Source organism: Dipodomys spectabilis, unplaced genomic scaffold (genome assembly GCF_019054845.1).
Source record: "Dipodomys spectabilis isolate Male_0828 unplaced genomic scaffold, ASM1905484v1 ptg000199l, whole genome shotgun sequence".
Lineage (NCBI taxonomy): Eukaryota > Metazoa > Chordata > Mammalia > Rodentia > Heteromyidae > Dipodomys > Dipodomys spectabilis.
In genome coordinates, this window is record NW_024870876.1 from 547,575 (window position 1) to 570,927 (window position 23,353).

Sequence of the window (23,353 nt, forward strand, 5' to 3'; positions counted from 1 at the left end):
AACAAAACTTTTTCTTTTGCAGTTTGTTCACAAATAATTATCTGTTTTCATTTTGTGTATTTTTGGTACTTTTATGTTGCTGACAAAGAGTAGTTTCCTGGGTGTGATTGACAAGAGGATTCATTGCTCCTCTCCCCCCTCCGCTACCCCGCCCCCAGCCATGCTGGTTCACCCTCTTTCTGGCAGCTGATATACACTCCCATCTCTACCTTTGCTGCAGGATCTCCCATCCCTCCCCATTTCCACCAAGTTGTTCCTCACATCTGAAGTAAAGGATAGAAAGGAGGCATGCAAAGTCATTCTGCTTTGCAATGTCAAGCTTCCTTTACAAAGGGTTGTTTTCCTATCTCAGGCACAAAAACACAGAATTGCTTCGTTCAACACAAGGAGAAAAGCGGTGATTAATGTAGTGGTCAAAATGTCTTCATCTCCATCAGGTGTAAAGGGAGGGCTTGGTCTAGCTGGGCTGAGGGATAGAGCGAGAGCGTGGATTCCACTTAGGCTGTGATAAACCTTTCAGAGACAGGAAGTGATGAAATTAGTTCTCATATGAACTAGGAGGCGGTCATGTGCATCCAGCCACTTCCTGTCTTGGTGGGTTAGGGAAGAAGGTGGATAGAGCATGGGGAAGTAGATGTTGGGGAGAGGGAAGAAGAAGTCACACAGAAACAGTGGGAAAAGCCCAATTTTGCCCCTTGCCCAGTTCCCCTATTTCCTGGGGCTGTGATTAAGCAAATGGACTTATTTCTATTTACAGTAACCAATCTCTAGTGTGAAAAATGGTTGAGTCTAACAACACCCTCTTGCCAACACTCAGTTTCCCATCTGTTGTCCCTATTGACTTATGAGTGGAAACCAGCATCAATGTATTGTGCAGTTGGCTCATTGCCTACTAATCAAGGCAAAACTCAAATAACACATAGACTCATCCCATTGTTCTTTCCCTAAATTTCCATCTGTAAACTGGAGTAAAGGTAGAGAACAGAATGGATTGTCTAAGTATTGGGACACCAACTGTTAGTAGCTTGACCCAGCTTTACTAATGTTTACTACTTGCATGTTATTTCCATATGGAAAAGTAACAAAGTTAACTAGTGGAGAAAACAAAAAACAATGAAAATAAATGGAGATGGCTTTGTTGGTGGAGAGAGAATTTTAGAAAGGTACCTAAAGGAGGAGGAGGCTCAGTGGGCAGCGCCAAGCAGAAAGGCACTCAGGGCATTAGGATAGCACTGGGTACCTTCACCAAAAAGCATATGTGTGAATGATGTGATTTCAGAGGCAAAAGAAATGCCCTTGCTTGTTGAAGGGGTAAGGTCCCTTACTACATTATCAGTATTGTAATAAGAAAGGCAAATAAAGCCAAGCAAATGAAGCCAACAGAATGAAGAGTAAGGCATCAGGTAGTCTCATCAGCTCTTAGGAAGGACTACAGTGTGGAGGGGTGTCAGGGAAAGGGTAATGCACCTCACACAAAGATGGACTCCAAAGTAGCTAGTGGTAGGTCATAAAGAAAATTAATTTCAGCTACAAGTGCAGCTCAGTGATAGAGTAAATTCTTAGCAAGTGTAAGGATTTAGGTTTAATCTTGGCATTAAAAAAAAAGGAGCTAGGAATCAGTAGTTTAAACCTATAATCCTAGCTACTCAGGAGGTGTAGATCTGAAAATTGTAGTTCTAAACTAGCTGGGGCAGGAAAGTCTGCGAGATTCTTATCTCCTATAAACTACCCTCTCCCCCCTAAAAAAAGACAAAAATGGAGCTGTGGCTCAAGTGGTAGAAGGCCAATATTGAGCAAAAAAGGTAAGGGAATGAAGACTCTGGAAAAACTAGGAATCCATGGAACATTCCTCAATATAATAAAAGCTGTGTATGACAAACCTACAGCCAGCATTACACTTAATGGAGAAAAGATAAAGCCATTTCCTCTACACTCAGGAAGGAGACAAGGATGTCCACTCTCTCCACTTCTCTTCAATTTAGTATTACAATGCCTAGCTACAGCAATAAGAAAAGATGCAAAAAATAAAGGGGATCCAAATAGGGAAAGATGAAATAAAACTCTCCCTCTTTGCAGATGACATGATTTTGTATTTAAAGAATCCTATGGACTCCATTCTCAAATTACTCAAGCTGATTCAAAACTTTGGCAAAGTAGCAGGGTATAAAATTAACCCTCAAAAACGATGGTTTTTCTGTATACCAACAATGAGAAGAGCATGGCTGAAATCAGGAAATCAACTCCTTTTGTAATAGCCCCACAAAAAATAAAATACCCAGGAGTTAATGAAAGAAGTGAAGGATCTCTACGATGAAAACTTTAAACACCTGAAAAAGGAAATCAAAGCAGAACTTAGGAAGTGGAAAAATCTCCCATGCTCCTGGATTGGGAGGATTAACATCATGAAAATGGCAATATTTCCAAAGGCTATCTACAAATTCAATGCTATCCCTATCAATATTCCAGCCTCATTCTTTGATGAAATAGAAAAAGCAACCCAAAACTTCATATGGAACAATAAAAGACCCCGAGTAGCAAAAATGATCTTAGCAGAAAGAACAGTGCTGGAGGAATATTAATACCAAATTTCAAACTCTACTACAAAGCAATAGTAATCAAAACAGCTTGGTACTGGCACAAGAACAGACCTCAGGACCAATGGAATAGAATTGAAAACCCAGAAATGAACCCACAGACCTATAGCCACCTACTCTTTAATAAGGGAGCTAAAAAAATAGAATGGAAGAAAGACAGCCTCTTCAGTTAATGGTGCTGGCAAAATTGGTTAATCACTTGTAGAAAAGTAAAGCTAGATCCGTATATAACACCCTGCACCAGAATCAACTCCAAATGGATCAAAGACCTCGGAGTCAAAGCAGACACTCTGAAAACATTACAGGATGCAATAGGAGGAATCCTACGTCTCCTTGGCACAGGCTGAAATTTTCTTAATAGAGACCCGGAAACACAACAAATCAAAGAAAGGTTGGACAAATGGGATTGCATGAAGTTGCAGAGCTTCTGTATGTCAAAGGACACTTCTAGCAAGATCAACAGAAAGATCATGGATTGGGAGAAGATCTTCACTAGCCATACAACGGACAAGGGTCTCATATCTAAAATATACCTGGAACTCAAAAAATTAAATCCCCCAACAACAAATCCTCAAAGAAACAACTGCCCAATAAATAAGTGGACTAAAGACTTAAAGAGAAACTTCTCTGAAGAGGAAATAAGGATGGCCAATAGACACATGAAGAAATGCTCAAGTTCTCTAGCCACAAAAGAAATGCAAATCAAAACAACATTGAGATACCACCTCACCCCAGTTAGAATGGCTATAATCAAGAACTCTAATGACAACAGATGCTGGAGGGGATGTGGACAGAAAGGAACCCTACTGCATTTTGGTGGGAATGAAACTTGTTCAACCACTTTGGAAAGCAGTATGGAGGTTCCTCAAAAGACCCCACATAGAGCTCCCCTATGACCCAGCAATCCCACTTTTGGGCATTTACCCAAATGATCATGAGCAGGCTATACTAAAGCTACCAGCACAACTATGTTTATCACAGCATTATTTACCATAGCTAAGATATGTAACCAACTCAGATATCCTCAGTAGTTGAATGGATCAAAAAAACATTATATGTGTGTGTGTGTGTGTGTGTGTGTGTGTGTATTCTATGCCTCCATCAGAAAGAATGACACTGCCCCATTTGTTAGGAAATGGAAAGACTTGGGAAAAATTATATTAAGTGAAGTAAGGCAGGCCCAAAGAAACATAGGTCCCATGGTTTCCCTTATTTGCAATAACTAGTATATGTCTAGGACAAGCAGAAAAGGTCAAAAGTTATGTACATATGACAATATAAGATGATGTTAAGTGAACTTAACTCCAAGATAGGGATACAAGTGGTTTTTTCTTTCATGCTAATATTTTTAACAAATTTGTAATGTACTATGTTTTTGTTTTTGTTTTTTTTTAGGTTTTTGGTATGTTCTTCCATGGTATAACCCCTGTTTTCACTGTATTTGACCCATTGTAACCATGAGATGTATAAGACACTATGTTGAAAATGAACTTTACAACTTCGGAGTGGGGGGAGAAAGGAGTTGGGGAGGTGGGGAGAGAAGGGATGGTAGGGGAAAAACAAAGGAGGAGGTAACAATGCTTGATAAGAAATGTATTCATTACCTTACTCATGTAACTGTAACCCCTCTGTACAGTATTTTTACAATAAAAAAAGTAAAAAAAAAGCTAAGGGAAATAGCATCCAGGCCCCGAGTTCAAGCCCCAGTACCAAAATTATAAAAACAAACCAAAAAAAAAAAAAAGGAAGAAAGAGAGGGAGAGAGTGAAGCAGGAAAGAAGGGAAAGTAAATTTTACACTGAACCCAAATATCAGAGTCTTCCTGACTGCTTCTGACCGGGAACCTCCCAGTGACATTGAATGTACTTACTCAGATGTTCTACCAGTTCTAATGCTCTGGCCATTGCCAGGAAAGAGACCCGAGGTCAGGCAACCAAGAGCTCCTCCAGTACAGGCCACCTAGCTTTCATGGAGAGCAGTGGTGGCGACTTGATCCCCCTTATTCCCTCCCGTCACCAATGTCACCAAGGACTCAGGTCTATCACAGCAGAGTCAACTCAATCTGCTGGGTACCCACATTACACAGTCACATGGACCAGGCAGTGTGATCATCATGCTTGCCAGGAAAGCAACTTTTTCATCCACTTAAAAGTTACAAGTTACTCTTTGTAGTAACAGAAATAACTGACAAAGTTAAAACATAGCCACGGAGTTTGAAAAACTGGACTATCTCAAGTGAATGATGAGATAAGATGTACAAAATCGAATAAAAAAAAAAAAATCCATGCATGAAAGAAAGCCCTTCTCTGGGTCTAGCACACACTCCACTGTATGCAATTTCTACCCTGTGGAGCTTCAGGACAGATCAAACTTTCTTCAGGCATCTCGGAACAGCAATGGCTGCTCAGCCCTTCTGACCACGTGACCCACTTTTCATATCCTTGACCCATCTGACAAACCTTCACCACAGTCCTCTAGTCTCTTGTTCAATAGAAGATACCCCAGCACCCATCCAAGAAGTGGGCCTCATTTATCTATGTCAAGTGATACACAAGTTTATCAGACCTCTGCTTTCTCCATTTTTTGTCCTACTATCTACATGGAATTCACACTGAACCTTGCTATTTTCACTGTAAAGCAGTGGTCTGCAAAACATGGACCTGGATTCCTGGAGCACCACAGGACCTCTCAGGGCAGTATGGAAAACTTGAGGATGGAATTGAGATGGCAGGACTGCTGGATCCTTCCACATACTGCCCCCCCATCCCCCACCCCAGGTTTCACCACAATTTTGGCTTCTGTTTGTATCAGACCCTGGCATATCAGATCACAGTTGGATTTCCTTCTTGGATGATAGAATGCCAAATTTACACAGATGAGATGAGGGCTGAGCAGGTGATTTCCTCACAGACCTTCACATCAATGATAGAGCCAGCCCCCACTCCATGTCCCTACCTCTCTCCCACAGGTTGGGAGGTGCTTATGCCATGCCAGCTCATGTGATTTGACCTGAAACACTCCTCAAAGGAGGGATTACCATTCCTAGCCTATAGGCAAACAACCTAATTCAAAGAAGCACAGGCTAAGCACTTCCTGAAAGTAGCACAGATACTGGGTAGCACAGTCTGGACCCAAAGCTTACTACTTATCAGAGGTTGAACTCTACAGCTCTGCTCACAATACCTCATTGTAGGGTCTGTGCTCTGATCATAGTTCCCTTGAAACATATTCCCTGGGTTCTCATACATTCCTTTGACCTCATCTTCCCAAGAAGGCCTTATGAGTTTCCCAACTCAAGAACATTTGAAGAAAGAAAGAGGCCACCTTTCTTAGAATGTGTATAAATCATCTGTGCTGTGCACCTGGGATACTATGGAAGGTGCCTATCAAGCACGAGCCACGTGTGGCCAGGACGGAGGAAAAAATCAAGCAAATTTCTCAACATGATTAACAAGCACAACAAAACTGTTAAAAGCCAGTAACTGGCATCATTCAGCATTGCCCCATTTCTGGGTACCTTGCTTCTGCTCCTAAACATGCTTCAGGAAATAAGTGATTCTAGTGCCAATGAATCGACAACTCCTAGGTCAGTACAAGAAATATTATGGATGATTATTTCTCAGAATCTTAAGGACATACCCAACAAGAAGGAGTAAAAAGGGGAAGAACAGGAAAGGAATGTAGTTCATGTTTTTTTCCAGATTTTTTTTTTTTTTTTTTTTTTGCTGGCCCTTGGGCTTGAACCTGAGTTCTAGGTTCTCAGTGAGTTCTCAGTGCCTGAGAACCTAGGCACTGTCCCCGAGCTTCTTTTTGCTCAAGACTAGTACTCTACCGCTTGAGCTACAGCTCCACTTCCAGCTTTTTTGGAGATAAGAGTCTTATGGCCTGTCCTGCCAGGCTGGCTTTGAATTACACTCATCAGATCTCAGCCTCCTGAGTAGCTAGGATTACAGGCATGAGACACTGGAAATTGGCTCCCCCTACCCATCGATTTATAATATAGAATGAAACATTTACATGACTAAAGATACTTGCTTATACAATATAAACTCACCCCCTCCAAGATGCTGAGCAAAGAGCTTGATTCAGCCACCATTTCCATAACTACTTGTCTCACAGAAGTTGCTATCAAGCCATGAGCACACATTCTATGTGAAACTCTCACCCCCTCTGAGGAAGGGACCTCTGAAAAGTCCGTTTTTTTTTTTTCTTTTCATAATCATTTCTCCCCAGCACAGAGGCTGCATCCTAAGTTTGAAGTAGGAGGGTTCTTTGCAGGTTCACACGCATAGTGGGCTTTCTAATACTTTACCTGAGCTGAAAAGTCAATGAGCTTCGGGAGCAGTACCTTGCCGCCTTCATCACTCTTGAGGAAGTCCAGCAAACTGCCTGTGTACAGAGGAAGGACAGGTTATTGCTATACTAGAGGAGAAAAAATCTCAATAAAATCCAAGTAATCATTACTACTGTGGAGAAGACTCCCCAAAATGATGAGCTTTGCAATTCTGTAAGATTAGAAAGCCTTCCCTTGAGACTGATCAAACCCAGTTCCTTCCAGTGTTACCTTTAACATGATGTTAAACACAGCATGTGATGCAGGTGAGAAAGGATGATGGTGACACCAATATTCCCTCCACAAATGGATGCAACCATGCACCTGCCACTGATACAGTGATTAGCCTACTGCAGTACTAGTATTTAGCAAGCACCTTGGAAACAAACACTCAGCAAGCAAGTCCTCACAGACAGCCTGCCCTCAGGAGACACCAGGGCTTTGCTCCAGTCCATACCCAGCAGAAGGCACAGAACCCAGCAGGAAAGTCCACAAGACTCTTATCTCCAATTAATCACGAGAAAACCTAAGTGGAGCTGTGGCTCAAAGTGGTAGAGTGTTAGCCTTGAGTGAAAGAGCTCAAGGACAGCACTCAGGCCCTGAGTTCAAGCTCTACAACTGATTAAAAAAAATTGAGTAGGCTTTTAGATAGGCTTTCTTTTTTCAAGAGTTTCTGGTTTTCTTTTTTCAGGTGTATGCTATTTTTCAGTGAAAATCTTTTGAGTTTCCTCTAGGTACTTAAACTCTTCCCTCCATCTGTCTCCTGTCAGAGGTGCTGGGGGCTGGTGTCTGTCACTCACCCTTGGCCATGTACTCAGTAATGATGTAGATGGGTTCCTCCCTGGTGACTACAGCGTAAAGTCTCACGAGCTTGTCGTGCTGCAGGCTCTTCATGAGGTTTGCTTCCTCCAGGAAGGCTTGCACAGACATAGTACCTGGCTTCAGGGTCTTCACAGCCACTTTAGTGCTGTTGTTATAGTAACCTAAGGAGGAGGAGAGAGTAGGCCTGCTGCTTCAAGGGGAACCTCCACACCTGCACTTTGCAGGTGCAGAGACACCAAACAAGTTAGGTAAGGAGTGCTTCAGACAAAATACTATTTAGTCTTAAAATTAGAGGAGGCAGGATGAAGGGTATATGAAACATCTAGACATCTAACATTGTAAAATCGAAGTTTTTTTCCCAAATAGTAGAAAAATTCTATTTTCACTCTACCACAAGAACTATTAATATATTTCTCTCGCTAAGATAGTGTTACCTGAGACCTAAATAAACAACAAAATTCTAAACTTTACAACCCTTTTACACACACATACACCGAGAGAGAGAGAGAGAGAGAGAGAGAAAGAGAGAGAGAGAGAGAGAGAGAGAGAGAGAGAGAGAGAGAGAGAGAGAGAGAGAACAGACCCCCAAAACAAACCCATATCAAATACTAGCTATATTCTGGATAATCTCACCTTTGGAGGCCGCAAGAGAGATGACTAAAAGCATGCTTAAATAACAAAATTGCTCTGAGTAAACTTCTCTTTTCCCCCCTTGTTTTTAATAAATTTGTCAGTGACTACTTGTATAAAAGAAGTGATGTTTTGGGTGGGAATGTGGCTTAGTGGTAGAGTGCTTGCCTAGCATGCATGAAGCCCTGGGTTTGGTTCCTCAGTACCACTTAAACAGAAAAAGCGGGAAGTGGCACTGAGGCTTAAGTGGTAGAGTGCTAGCCTTGAGCAAAAGAAGCTCAAGGACAGTGCCCAAACCCCGAGCTCAAGCCCCACAACAGACCAAAAAAAAAGGTGTTTGTCTTTTTTTTTTTTTTTTTTTAAAGAAAACAAGTTGTGTTTCAATTTCCAAACCCTCCACTATAAAAGTGTTACCACATAAGGAATTAGTCAGGACTAGCTAATGATTTTTCTTTTGGCCAGTTCAGACCAATTTATAGTGCTGGAGACATGGTTCAAGTAGTAGAGTATCAGCTAAGCAAGCAAATCAAGCAAGCTCAAATTCCTAAGTTTAAAACCCTGGTACCAGCAAAAAGGAAACAATAACAAAAGCTACAACCCATAGGAAGAGCACAGAATCATTAAGGTATTAAATTGATTTTCCATTTAAGCATGCAATTATGAGAACATGACCTTCTCTATTGATCTTAACAGTAATTTTACTGCCAAAAGCCTTGTTTTATTTTTTATTTTTTTTAAATTTAATTTAATTTTATTTGTGAACATACTGTACAGAGGAGTTACAGTTACATGGGCAGGATAATGTGTACATTTCTTACCAAGCATTGCAAGCCTCCTCCTTTGTTTACCCTTCACATCCCTTCCCAGCCTCCCCCCTCCCCCCCTAATCCCAATCCTTCTCCTTCCCCCCCTTCCCCCCCCTCCCCCCCTGCACTAACATTGTAAAGCTTGTTTTGGACCTGACAACTTGTACTTCTCATTGTTGCAACAGGTCCACCTGTATCCTTAAAAAACTGGTTTTTCCCCATCTCCTCCACAAGTTATACTGACATCAAATATAGTGAAAGCAGGGGTTATACTGTGGGGGAGGGACATACAAAGCAACAAAGAGATAATCTTATAAATGTGTTAGAAACACATGCATGAAAGAAAAAAAACATTAAAATACACATCTAAGGGTTCATTTTCCTGACATCACATTATCTGACCTTTTCTGCTTGACTCATACATATACTAGATATTACAAATAAGGGAAACCAAGGGACCTACGTTTCTTTGGGCCTGGCTTACTTCACTTAATATAATTTTTTCCAAGTTTTTCCATTTCCTAACAAATGGGGCAATGTCATTCTTTCTGATGGAGGCATAGAATTCCATTGTGTATATATACCACATTTTCTTGATCCATTCATCTACTGAGGGGCATCTGGGTTGGTTCCATATCTTAGCTATGGTAAATAATGCTGCAATAAACATAGTTGTGCTGGTAGCTTTAGTGTGGTCTTGTTTGTAAACATTAGGGTAAATGCCCAAAAGTGGGATTGCTGGGTCATAGGGGAGCTCTATGTGAAGTCTTTTGAGGAACCTCCATACTGCTTTCCAAAGTGGTTGAACAAGTTTACATTCCCACCAACAATGAAGTAAGGCTCCTTTCTGTCCACATCCCCTCCAGCATCTGTTGTTGTTAGAGTTCTTGATTTTTGCCGTTCTAACTGGAGTGAGGTGATATCTCAATGTTGTTTTGATTTGCATTTCTTTTATGGCTAGGGATGTTGAACATTTCTTCATGTGTCTATTGGCCATCCTTCTTTCTTCTTCAGAGAAGTTTCTCTTTAAGTCTTTCGCCCACTTATTTATTGGGCAGTTGCCAAAAGCCTTGTAAATTCCACTTGAATCAAGATGATTCTGTTTTAAATGTGTGTGTGTGTGTGTGTGTGTGTGTGTGTGTGTGTGTGAGTACATGTACGTAAGCGCATTCGTACATGCACACACTGCTCTGGGACTTCAAGTCAGGACCTGGGTGCTATTCCTAAGTTGCTTTTTGCTCAAGGCTAGCACTCTACCACTTGAGCCTCAGCTCTACTTCTGGCTTGTTCATCCTTAATTGGAGATTAGAGACTCATAAATGTTCCTGTCTGGGCTGGCTTCAAACTATGATCTCAGTGATCAAACTCAGATCTTAGCCTCGGGAGTAAGTAGGATTACAGGGATGAGCAGCTGGTACCTGGCTCTATTTTAAGTTTTTACTAATTTATAAATGGGCTCTCATTTCAGGAGTATGTCCATGATAAAGTCCAGTCAGGAAAAAAAAACCCACTCTCACAATATATAACTAATAAGGAACTGGCATCCAGAATCTATAAGCAATTTTTTCAAGTCCATTAGTAAAATGTAAAAGTAGATAAGGGGTTACATGGGTATTAAAAAGAAAAACAAAAAGAAATTCCAATGGCTAAGAGACACATTGAAATATAGTCAATCTTATTGCTAATCAGATACAAATAAAGCTACAATGAGAAATAATTACCTTGCTTGAAAAAAACTTAAAATTCCCAAAATAGTAGAGGTCGTGGGTGCCTCTTGTGGGAGGGCCGACTTGAGAGCTCTCTTGGGCCCTTTTCTGTGCTCTATTCTGAGCATCAATGAGGTTCAATTGCAAGATCTGTGACTGTATCCCAAAGGACTGGTGAAGGATGCTGGGAGAAGAGCCTCCTTCCAAATGATTGAACCCACACAGTGCTGCCCTGGGTCTAAACCCCTCTAGGGGCACCTCACCTCTACCTGCCAGGAAAGCAAACATTGAGGACTCTTATTACTGCTGCTAAGGATCTCCACGGGGATCAGCACTTTAAGGCTGATGGTGAACCTTCACCATCAGTCATCCCTAGGTAGTCTATGGGAATTGGACCAGGCACCCCTGTGGCTATCAAACCCTGAGGAAGCTCAAGTACATCAAATGGCATGATGCTTGCATCTAACCCATTCCCAGTCTCTTGTGTACTCTAAATCATCTGTAGATGGTTTGTAATGCCTAATACAATGTAAATACTGGGTAAGAAGTTGTAAGTCTGTGGAATAATTATAGAAAAACAAGTTGGCACTTGTTCAATGCAAATGTATCCCCCCTCCCTAAATATTTCCCAACTGTGATTGGTTAGATCCATAGTTACAGGTCCCATGGATATAGACGGCTGTACCTTACAGCCCAGATAAACCACTCCTAGTCACCCGAGAACACCTCCTACATTCCTGTTCCAGAATCACAAAAATGTTTACAGCACAGTGCCTATTGTTGTGGCAATGTGGAACAGCTCCAATTTCATCAGCAAATAATAAAATGGACAAATAAATAGTTGCATGCCTTGAACATGCACCGAATCAACATTCTGTTGTGACGAAGATGGATGAACTAACATTATACCGGGAAACAGGGATGAGTCCACAATGTTTCCTAGTAAAAGAAGCAAGACATAATAGAGCATATTTGCCGTGATTCATTTATACCAAGTTCAAGTTCAAGCAAAACTGGACCATGTTGTTTGGCGAAACATATATCACCATATACAAAAATACTAATAAATACATGTCCTGGAGAGGTGTAGCTCAGTGGACAATTGCCCATTATGCACAGGGTCCTGGGTTCAAGTCTCAGCAGCCTGAAGGAGGAAAAGCCAGGAAATGAGGACAGAGATTAGAATAGCAATAGGCAGTGGTGTGTGTGTGTGTGTGTGCGTGTGTGTGCATGTATGTATGGGTGGGTGCAGGTTGCAGCTTGCCTGTGTGTGATCTCAGGAGTCACTATGCAAGTTTTCATTCTGTAATTATTCGTTACATTGGATATTTGTGTGGCAAGCATTTTTTTTTGGTCTACTAATTACATCACATAGTAATAAAAGTTAAAGAAACAAAGTCAGTTCCTCTTGGTCCTTGTGAACACAATGGAGTCGACGGAGACTTTGGCATATTTTTAAAGGATGAAGGAAAAAAAAGTGCTTTCCAAGGGTAGAGGAAAAGTTACCAGGAAATATCGCAGCTGCTAAAGACATTAAAAATACAGATAAGGATTTTGAGATGAACAGCGACTAAACAGCTGTGTCCCTTGGCTCGAGAAAGGCAGCAGCATCCGCTACATCATCTCCAGGGCCGGCTGTCAACAATAGCAGGGCGGTGCTCATTCTTGCAGTACAGACAGTTCTGCAGTCAGGACCAGACAATACCTTGCCAAGATACTCCCAGTTAGACGGTCCCATTCACCTTCTCATAGAGATTTGTGTTATTGTTATAGAAGGAAAATTACTGAAAACAAAATCTTTTTCAAGGTAGCAAAGAACTTCTTATATAGTGTCCCTTTGTCACAGACAAATGCAAAAACTGATGTGACAACTTGCAAAAGCTCCAATTCTAGCTGTGACTGGTTTACTAAAAAGTGTCCATGTATTGTGGGGATGGAGAATGGCTTTAGCACAAGGTAGATACGCTTACACAATGGTTTACTGCAACACTAGTCACAGTAGTCAAGTTGTGGAATCATTCTAAGAAATGTGGAATATATACACAACAAAGCTTTATTCAGCCAGAAAGAAGAGTGAAATTATATTGTGTGCAAGAAAATGGATGGAACTGGAGACCATTGTGTTAAGAAAAATAAGCTAAGCCGGGCGCTGGTGGCTCACGCCTGTAATCCTAGCTACTCAGGAGGCTGAGATCTGAGGATCGCGGTTCAAAGCCAGCCGGGGCAGGAGAGACTGTGAGACTCCTATCTCCAATAAACCACCAGAAAACCGGAAGTGGCGCTGTAGCTCAAGTGGTAGAGCGCTCGCCTTGAGCTGAAGAGCTGAGGGACAGCACCCAGGCCCAGAGTTCAAGCCCCATGGCCGACCAAAAAAAAAAAAAGAAAAAGAAAAATAAGCTAGACTCAAACAAAGCTACGCTGAAAAAAAAAGACATGAAAATAGAAGACTATTTGGGAAACAGGGTGTCATCAGGATAGGGGAAGGGGAACAAGAGACAATAACGAGGAGAATTTGATCTACCTATACTCTGTACATATAAAAATTTCAAAGTGCAATTCATTACAACTATTATATTTTTAAAAAACCATACTATTTAAAATATATTTTAAAACGTGTCAAAAATATATGAAGTTCATTTGGATAGTGATTAATTTTGATGCAGTGGCTCAAATAAGAATGTATGAAAAGTATTTTCTTTGTTCCATAAAGGCTCTTCCCAGACCAAACCCAAGAGGAAGCATTGTCCATCTCTCCGAGCGGTTCCATTGGCTCCCTGGGAATATAACAATGCACACAGGAAACACGGATGTCAAGGGGATCACACAACAGCAGGAAACAGCTTGAGGCAGGGACACCTCTTTTCTTTTATTCCACCCCTTCCCCCACAATAGATAGGTCACTTCCTAGCATTTGTTCCCTGTTTCAGACTTAAAAAAATTAAGACTATAACAGTGACATATAGTCTATGAATAAATGGCTGTGCTTAACAAGAACATTAACTTAATTGATTAACAATGACATGATTTGAATTGATTTCTTTCTTTCCTTTTTGTTTTTTCGACTAATGAGAAAAGCTAGCCTACTTATCCTTTGAGAAATAACAACTAACTTCTGGCAGCTCTAAATTACACAGAGCTTACTATTATAACAACCCCTGGATGGGCAGGTTAAGAGGCATACACAATAGGGAAGGAGCATTCTGGGACCTCTGATTTACCACATGGCCTCAGAAATCTCTATTCTTTTGGTTATTTCCAATAGTCCTCTGCTAAATATATTTAACAGATGGAAATTATTTCACTAGCTAAGAAGGAGCTTCCAATATGACAGACAATCTCATAGATCCTATCTGCCAAAGATCTCTGGTCAAACTTTCCCTTCTCCTTCCCTTCCCTTCCCCCCCATTCCTCCCCCCCCCTTTCTCATCTTCCACTCTCTATTTTGCAATACTGGGGCTCACCTATGCAGGTGCTCTACCTGGAGTGTCCCCCCTCTAGCAATTTCTCCTTTACTTACTTATCAAATAGGGTCTCATTTTTCTTGCCTGGATGTATCTGGACTGTGATCGTCCTACTTTGTACCTGTCATGTAGCTGAGATGACTAGTAAACATCACCATAAACAACTTTTTATTAAGATGGGGTCTTGCAAATATTTTGCCCAGACTAGCCTCAAGCCACAATTCTCCCCATTTCTACCTCCGCACAAATAGGTAGGATTATAAACTTGAGCAATTGTGCCTGGTTCTCTTTTAAAAGTTTATTAGGAACTCCAATAAACAACATGAATAAAACTGTTTAAGAAGTATACTATGCATTTCTCCAAGGAAGATACAGAAATGATCACTAAGTACATGGACAAATACTCAATGTCATGGCTCTAGTCATTAGGGAAAGGCAAATCCAAACCACAATGAAAAGACACCTCATACCACTTAAGCCAGTCAGGCTGAGCATATTGTCACGTAATTGCAAGCACCCCAGAAGCTGTGGCAGGAGGATTGCAACCCAACAACTCCTTCCCCAACCAGAAAAGAACAAGGCTGGTGAGGACCTAAAGAAACATGAATCCCCTCTGCGCATCACCTTGACAAAAAATAGATATAAAAAAGAAACATGAACACTTGTACACTCTGGGCAGGAACGTGAACTCTTCCACCAATAAGGAAAAGGGTATGATAAGTCCTCAAAATATTAAAAATAGGAATACATGATCAAGCAATCCAATTCCTGGCATGTGCCCACCATAACTAAAAGCAGAGTTGTTGTTGCATAGTTGTTTTGGTCCTGGTACTGGGGTTTGAACTCATGCCTGGCTTTTTCCCTCAAGGCTGGTGCCCTACCACTTGAGTCACATCTTCACTTCTGGCTTTTTGCTGGTTAACCAGTCTCTCAGATTTAACTGCCTTGGTTGGCTGTGAACTGGGAGCCTCAGACCTCAGCTTCAGTAGCTGGTGGCTGAAAGCAGAGTTTTGCATACCCTTGTCCACACATCGTCATCTCAAGTCCACCAAGAGACGCATAAACCAGTGGTGTATGCTCATATGGAATTATTAGTCAGTTTTAAATAGGAAGGGAATTCTTACATGTTCTATAACACACTGACTGAACCTTGAAGTAAACTAAGTGAACTGAACCTTGCTTAAGTGAACTGAACCTTGCTAAAGTGAACTAAGCCAAAGGGTCACAAAGACACGGCTGTCTGAGTCCACTCCTTTGAGGTGTCTAGAGGGACAAAATCACAGAGACAGGAAATAGACTGGTTGCCATTAGATGCACAGAGGAGTTTACTGGACATGGAGTTTATATGAATGTACACAATGCTATTGCTCTGTAATCTTAAAAAAGGTGAGGATATAAATATTACATAGTGTGCCTTTTTGCCACAGTTTATATATATATATATATATATATATATATATATACACGTATATATATATATACGTGTATATATATGAGTATGCTAATAATGATCATATACATGTATATGATCATATTATATGATCATTTATATGACCATATACATGTATATGATCATTATTAGCAAACTCATTCACGCGGTGTTCTCACATCATTTTCACCTTTGTTTAGGTGACTTAAATACAAAGAAAAATTCTGGATAGAACAATTATAGATTTTCCAATACCCTTTCCTCAGTTTTCCCTGGGCACAATTATAGATTTTCCAATACCCCTTCCTCAGTTTTCCCTGGGCACAGAGTATATTAAAGTTCAATAAAACCTGAGTATAAACAGGTAGTACATGACCTCCATGGAAACTCATGAACAAGGAAGTGTAAGAAATGGGTGATGTCTCTGGAAATAGAGGCAAAGAGGTTTTCTCAACCCAGGAGGGAACCAGGTGCACAACTTGAACCCCAGGACCGATCAGGAGCTATAGGGGGTCTCCACAGTGCCTGCCCCACTACCATACCACTCCTGACCCCTGCTGGCTCAACTCTCAGTTTCTTTGGAATGGGCAAGGGAGGCAGGAAAATGGTGCCTCTTGGCACCACCAGCGAGCTGTAAAGAAGTCATAATGAGCTTACTGGTGGCCCTCAAGAATATTTTATGAAACTACAAGAGGATTGTCTTAATCTCTTCCTCTTGAAGTAGTAACTTCCAGATGAGCAGAGTGGCTGGCCAGTGTCTTGTTTCACTATGACTCCTCTTAGGGTGCTCAGGGAAGCACAAGATGAATCTAATCTGCCTTGTGTTCTGCCACAGGCACCTCCCCACCCCCAGCCACCGGAAGCTGCACTCAGCATACAGCTGACATTGGGCATTCTGATCCACATAGCTGATATGTTTTGGGCGGTGGGGTGCTGGTCCTAGGTTTGAACTCAGGCCTTGGGCACTATCTTTGAACTTTTTTTTTTTTTGTTCAAGGTTAGTGCTCTACTACTTGAGTCACAGCTGTGCTTCCTTGTTTCGGGTAATTAACTGGAGGTAAGAGTCTCATGGAATTTTCTGCCCAGGCTGGCTTTGAACCAGAATCTTCAAATCCTTCTGAGAAGCTAGGATTACAGGTATGAGTCACTGACACCTGACGATAAGTGTATTTTTAAAATCATGCCAATTGAAATATACATAGTCCACTCAAGTACTTGAATGTGGATGTATCTGAGTCAGCGTTAAGCCCTACATGCTCTGGATACAGCTCCATTTGTCTTTATTCTGGCTTCACAGAAGAATGTGAAGATGGGGCTGGGAAGGTGGCTCAGTGGTAGAGTGCTTGCCTTGCATGCCTGAGGCCCTGGGTTTGATTCCTCAGCACCACATAAGCAAAAAGAAAAAAGCCGGAAGTGGCTCTGTGGCTAGCCTTGAGCTGAAGAGCTGAGGGACAGCGCCCAGGCCCAGAGTTCAGGCCCCACGACCGGACCACTGCCCCCCCCCCCCCCCAAAATGTGAAGAGGCTGGAGTGAAATACCAAATCACTCTTTTATGATCAGGCTGCCTTAGGGAGAGTGAGCACCCCCCATCCCCCAGTTAAATGCCCCTACTTTATTTATTTGTTTGTTTGTTTGTTTATTTATCTATTTATTTATCTGGTGACAGTCCTGGGGCTTGAACTCAGGGCCTGGGCACTGTCCCTGAGCTTCTTTTTTTGCTCAAGGCTAGCACTCTACCACTTGAGCCACAGCACCACTTCCAGCTTTTTCTGTTTATGTGGTACTGATGAATTGAATCCAGGGCTTCATGCATGCTAGGCAAACACTCTACCACTCTAGTCACATTCCCAGACCTCTACTTTTTTTTTTTTTTGATTATAGATATGCAATTCCTTCACTAGAGCATATCCATGGGACAGTCTAATGGCATTATTTATAGTTTGGTTTGGGGATTAAAATTGAGAAAAAAAATCTATCAAAACATAGCCTCTAGTGACTAGAGTCAAAAACATAAATACAGTAACAAAAACAGAGGTAAGAAAGCCCAATTGTGGAGAAAACTTTAGGTGTGTAATTGCACTCTTCCTTTCAACACTAGGTGTTTACCCATTTCACAGATGTGGAAAATGAGGCCAAGGAGGTAAAATTCATTTGTAGATCATACAGGAAGCACTTGCGCCCACAGCTTCTGGATGCCAGGGCAGCCACCCTCTCTCACTGCTTTGAATGACCTCGATCAATTCCTTATCTAGTTTATCAAGAGGTGATAGTAGTGTCTTAAGAGTGCCACTGAATTAAGTGAGACTGTCCATGAAAATGTACCCGGGGGGGCGTATGTGATGGGGCACACCCTATGCACCCCTCCTCTCTTCTCCAATCAAAGCTATGGTAAGTAAGATAGGTACACTCTAGAGAAAAGGGCACTGGCGTGGACTCTGAGACCCAGAATTCAATCAAATGTAGTTGCCCTCCTGCCAATGCTTGAAATCAAGAGAGAAGGCAGAGCCTGATTCTGTATGAGCCCACTGGGATAAGCAAATGTGTAGGCTTAAAGCAGATATATTTGAGAAGAGAGGGAGGACTACAGCTTTATTGAGATGTTGCAGCTTCTAAGAACCCAAGAGAAGTAAACATGAGCAAATCATGCTAAAATCACTCAGGGAAAAGTTCTTTGTTTTGGTAAGAAGGCCTCCCTATGTAGCCTAGACTGGCCTCAAACTCAGATCCTCCAGCCTCAGCCTCCAGAGTGCTTTATCAGAGTATTATATTATGCCCAGCCATGGGGAAAGTTCTGTGTACATAGTCTGAAAGAATATGCCGATCACCCAGGGCTCATGCTTGTAATCCTAGCTACTTGGGAGGCTAAGATTTGAGAACTGTGGTTCAGTCAGTCAGGGCAGAAATTGAAGGCTGAGACTCTTATCTCAACCAGCAAACACTCAAAAGTGTAGCTGTGGCTTAAGTGGTAGAGTGCCAGCCTTGAGCAAGAATGTTGAACAAAGGCACAAGGTCCTGAGCTTAAGCATTAGTATCAGCATACAAAAAACAGTTAAACAGAGCCTCAGCAAGAACAGGACCAATTAATGTCATTGTATCCCTACTTTTGGAGGTTCTGAGAACACAGCATCATTTAGGTGGGAAGATTTTATTCACAAAGGCACAAGCTAAGCCAAATCATGGGAAGGATCAGAAAGTTCTGAATTGTAAACAGTCTACAAGACAAATGGCTCCTGTTACATGTGGGTGTGATGGCAGATGGAGATCAAATGCAGCACTTTCCAGATCAAAGAGATTAACATATCAAGGTGGAGAGATCAAGGTAAAATTATATGATCCTGGCTTTGGGGAAGCAGTCACAAAGATGTTATTTAAGGCATGGGGGAAATTCAAATATGAAGTCCATATTAGATAGCAGAATGGATCCACTGTTAAATTTAGGTGTGTAGGAGCAGTTACCGCACAGGAAAATTATTCTCAAGTGGTATACACACACACACACACACACACACAAATACACCATGCATACACACACATTACAAAACAAATATGCCAAGGTATCAACAATTGTTAAGTCTAGGTAGATAAGTAAACATTGTTTTATATAACTTTTGTGGATTTGAAAAAATAAGTAAATTATTTTTAAAAACAAGCACAAACACCTGACGGGAGAAAGAGGCAGTGTTTTTTTTTTTTAATGAGGAGATAACGGTTTTGTGGTTCCCCAAAAATTTCACTCTGACCTGACCACATAACCTGTTATTTAGTAAAATCTGAACATATACCAAAGAGAAATGAAAATGTGTTCACACAATGACTTGTATAAGAATATTCATAATTGGGGGCTGGGAAGGTGGCTCAGTGGTAGAGTACTTGTCTCTCATGCATGAGGCCCTGAGTTCAATTCCTCAGCACCACATAAGCAGAAAAAGCTGGAAGTGGTGCTGTGGCTCAAGTGGTAGAGTGCTAGCCTTGAGCTGAAGAGCTCAGGGACAGTACCCTGGCCCAGAGTTCAGGCCCTACGACCAACTTAAAAAAAAAAAGAATATTCATAATTGGAAAAGGGAAGCATACATACTTTGTAAAACTATAAATTGAATTGCCAATTTATGGATTTCGAGGATTACTAATAGTACATAGATATTTGTATTCTATTGGGATATGAATTAAGCAACTTTTCTCTGCTAACAAAAAAAGAATATTCATAAAGACATTATCCATAACACCCACAAGGTGAAAGAAACTAAAATGTCTATCAAGAGATAAATACATTGTGGTATATCCATACAATGGAATTTATTCTCAGCCATAATAAAGGATAAAGCTCTGATGTAAGCTAGAATGTGGGAGAAAGTTGAAAACATTATTCTAGTGAAATAAGCTAACACAAAAGAATAAATTCTATATGCCCTGGCTTATATATGATACCTGGAGGTGAGAAAAATTGCAGACACAGATAGTAGAATGTTAGTCATCAGTTGCCAAGGAGAAGGAAAGTTGGAAGTTGTTGGTTAATGGATATAGTGTTTCCTTTTGGGGTGATGAGAATACTTTGGAACTAGATAGAGGTGAATGGTTTTTACAATATGTGAATGTATAAATGCCACTGAACCGTTTGCTTTAGAATTAATTTTATGCTATTTTTTTAAATAAGAGAAAAATGAGGACAATGATATGATTAGACAGATATTATGACATCATGTCCAAGAATTCCCTGACAGAAATGGCAGCAACATATATTTCATAAGCACTGGGAGGGCTTAGAAATTTACCTCAGTGGAAGAGCACTTGCCTGGCAAGTACAAGGCCTGGAGTTTGGTCCTCAGCTCTGCCCCAAACCCCCAAAAACATTTAAACAAACAAACAAACAAAAACTACTTAATGAGCACTGAGATAAGGTAACCAAAACAAAAATGTGCAATTCTATAACTATCATTTACCTGAATTTGGAAACTTTTGCAAATTGGACTGATAGTACAGTAGAAATCAAATTCCAGGTTGGGTCACTATCTGTTTTAGTTAAAACAGCCAGTGAGGTGTCCACAAAAGATAGTACACACAGCTATGGTCCCAGGGGTGGGATTTTAAGGGACCTCCCCCCCCCGCCCACCCCCCACCCCAAGCCTTCTGGCTGTGGCAGTGCAGTCATATGGTAGCTTCAGGCTTTGAGGCTTGGACTTCTGCATGGCTGGCGTGGGTGAGGTTTCAGAAGCTGCTCTCCCTGGAAATCACTCATCCAAAGCGAGCAGAGAAAGTGATTCACCACTGACCATGCCACCTGCCATGCAACCCTCCCCAGAAGCGACTCTGTGTTTAGTAGAACCATACCAAGGAGGTGTGGCTTTAAAACAGTTTCATGTTTTATTCTTATCACAAAAGAGATTCAAATTCACTATAAAAACTTTAGAAAAGAGAGCAAGACACCAGGTGCTGGTGGCTCACTCCTGGAATCTTAGCTACTCAAGAGGTTGAGATTTGAGGATCATACTTCAAAGCCAGCCCAGGCAGAAGAATCCATGAGACTCTTATTTCCAATTAACCAGCTCCTTGTTTAAACAGATGTCTAGAAAAGCCAGAAGTAGAACTTTTGCTCAAACGGCAGAGTACCATCCTTGAGTGAAAAAAGGGACAGCACTCAAGACCTAAGTTCAGCCGGACGCCGGTGGCTCATGCCTGTAATCCTAGCTACTGAGGAGGCTGAGATCTGGGATCATGGTTCAAACCCAGCCCAGGCAGAAAAGTCCGCGAGACTCTTATCTCCAATTACCCACTAGAAAACCAGAAGTGGTGCTGTGGATCAAGCGGTAGAGCGCTCGCCTTGAGCTGAAGAGCACAGGGATAGCACCCAAACCCAGAGTTCAAGTCCCACGACCGACAAAAAAAAAAAAAAAGACCTAAGTTCAAGCCCAGTACTGGAAAAAAAAATAAACAAACTAATAAAATTAAACAATAAAGAGAGAGATGGACAAAAGATGTCCCTACAGAAAGCCTCTGCTGCCATCTTGGTGCACTACTTCCCAGCCTGTGAAGACCTTGGGTAGGAAGGACTCACTAATGATGGAAACATCTTTAGAAACTCTTCTAGTGACCTGAAAATGACAGTAAATGGGGGCTTCCTAAACTAAGTGTAGCTTGAAGCAAAGAGAATTTTTCCCTGTGGTGAAATAAAATTCCCTGCACTTCAGAATTGCATCCAGATTCTGAGGATGACAGTCAGAACCAAGTGAAAGCAAATAAAATAGGTGAAGCACTGGTGGCTTACACCTGTCATCCCAGCTACTGAGGAGATCAAGATCTTGAGGAAGGCAGATTGAGGCTAGCCAGGGAAGAAAAGTCCAAGAGGCTCTATCTACAAATAACTATCCAAAAGCTGAGTTGGAGGCATAGTTCAAGTGGTAGAGCACCAGCAAATACAAGGTCCTGAGTTCAAACCTTGGTACCACCAAAACAAAATAAAACAAAACAAAAAGAGAATAGACAGAATACTCAGGATACATACATTTACCACATTTACAGACATGAAGAGAATTACTGAATCACAAGGAAGAGCAATGGACAGAGGAGAAACCAAAGAAATGCCTGACACCGTTCAATGTCTGACTCAAAAGCTGAAAGAAACTGGCTCTAGTCCTTCTCTGCCACTGCCCCCTGTGTGGGCCGCTGGTCCCAGAGCCACACACTCACCCATCCAGACTTCACCGAACTGTCCCGCGCCGAGCTTTTTCACCAGTTTTATGGACTCCCGGGGAATCTCCCAGGCATCTTTATCCCATGGCTTCTGGGGTTTGGGACTAATACATGCTTTCTCCAGTCTTCTGCACAAGCCGTCTGGCTGCTCTAATTGGGAAGGGAAGACAAAGGTTAAGAAATGCAATACATGGGCTGGGAAGTTGGCTCAGTGGTAGAGTGCTTGCCCTGTATACATAAAGCCCTGGGTTCGATTCCTCAGCACCACATAAGCAGAAAAAAAAGCCGGAAGTGGCGCTGTGGCTCAAGTGGTAGAGCACTAGCCTTGAGCTGAAGAACTGAGGGACAGCGCCCAGGCCCAGAGTTCAGGCCCATGACTGGACACCCCCCCCCCCCCAAAAAAAAGAAATGCAATACAATCTGTATCCATGAGTGCCTGATCCCAGGACCCCTCTTGGAGACCAAAATCCACAGATGCTCAAGTGCCTTATGTAAAGTAGTGTCATATTCATATAACCAAGGCACATGCTCTCATACACCAGAACCATCTAGATTATCTGTAATACCTAATACAAGTTAAATGCCATGTAAATAGATGCTACATGAGATGCTGACAAGAAGAAAGCAAAATGTATTCAATACAAATGACATTGGGGGGTTGGTATTGGGATTTTAACTCAAGCAGGTGCTCTACCACTGAGCCAGGCCTCCAAGTCCTTTTAAGAATTGGCTAATTTTACATAATGGAATTCTATGCCTCCATCAGAAAGAATGACATTACCCCATTTGTTAGGAAATGGAAAGACTTGGAAAAAATTATATTAAGTGAAGTAAGCCAGGCCCAAAGAAACATAGGTCCCATGGTTTCCCTTATTTGCAATAACTAGT

At 41.6% G+C, this 23,353-nt stretch overlaps 1 protein-coding gene across 2 annotated transcripts in view; it reads right to left on the reverse strand.

The window, feature by feature from the left end:
* Positions 1 to 23,353, reverse strand: part of Lyn (LYN proto-oncogene, Src family tyrosine kinase) — a 138,033-nt gene that overhangs the window by 39,033 nt on the left and 75,647 nt on the right. For both annotated transcript variants that reach the window (XM_042696128.1, XM_042696127.1), the window contains exons 8-10: positions 22,463 to 22,615; positions 7,728 to 7,910; positions 6,907 to 6,983 (exon numbers count right to left, since the gene is read on the reverse strand). In XM_042696128.1, the coding sequence (XP_042552062.1) occupies positions 6,907 to 6,983; positions 7,728 to 7,910; positions 22,463 to 22,615 (413 nt within the window). The remainder of the gene's footprint in view (positions 1 to 6,906; positions 6,984 to 7,727; positions 7,911 to 22,462; positions 22,616 to 23,353) is intronic.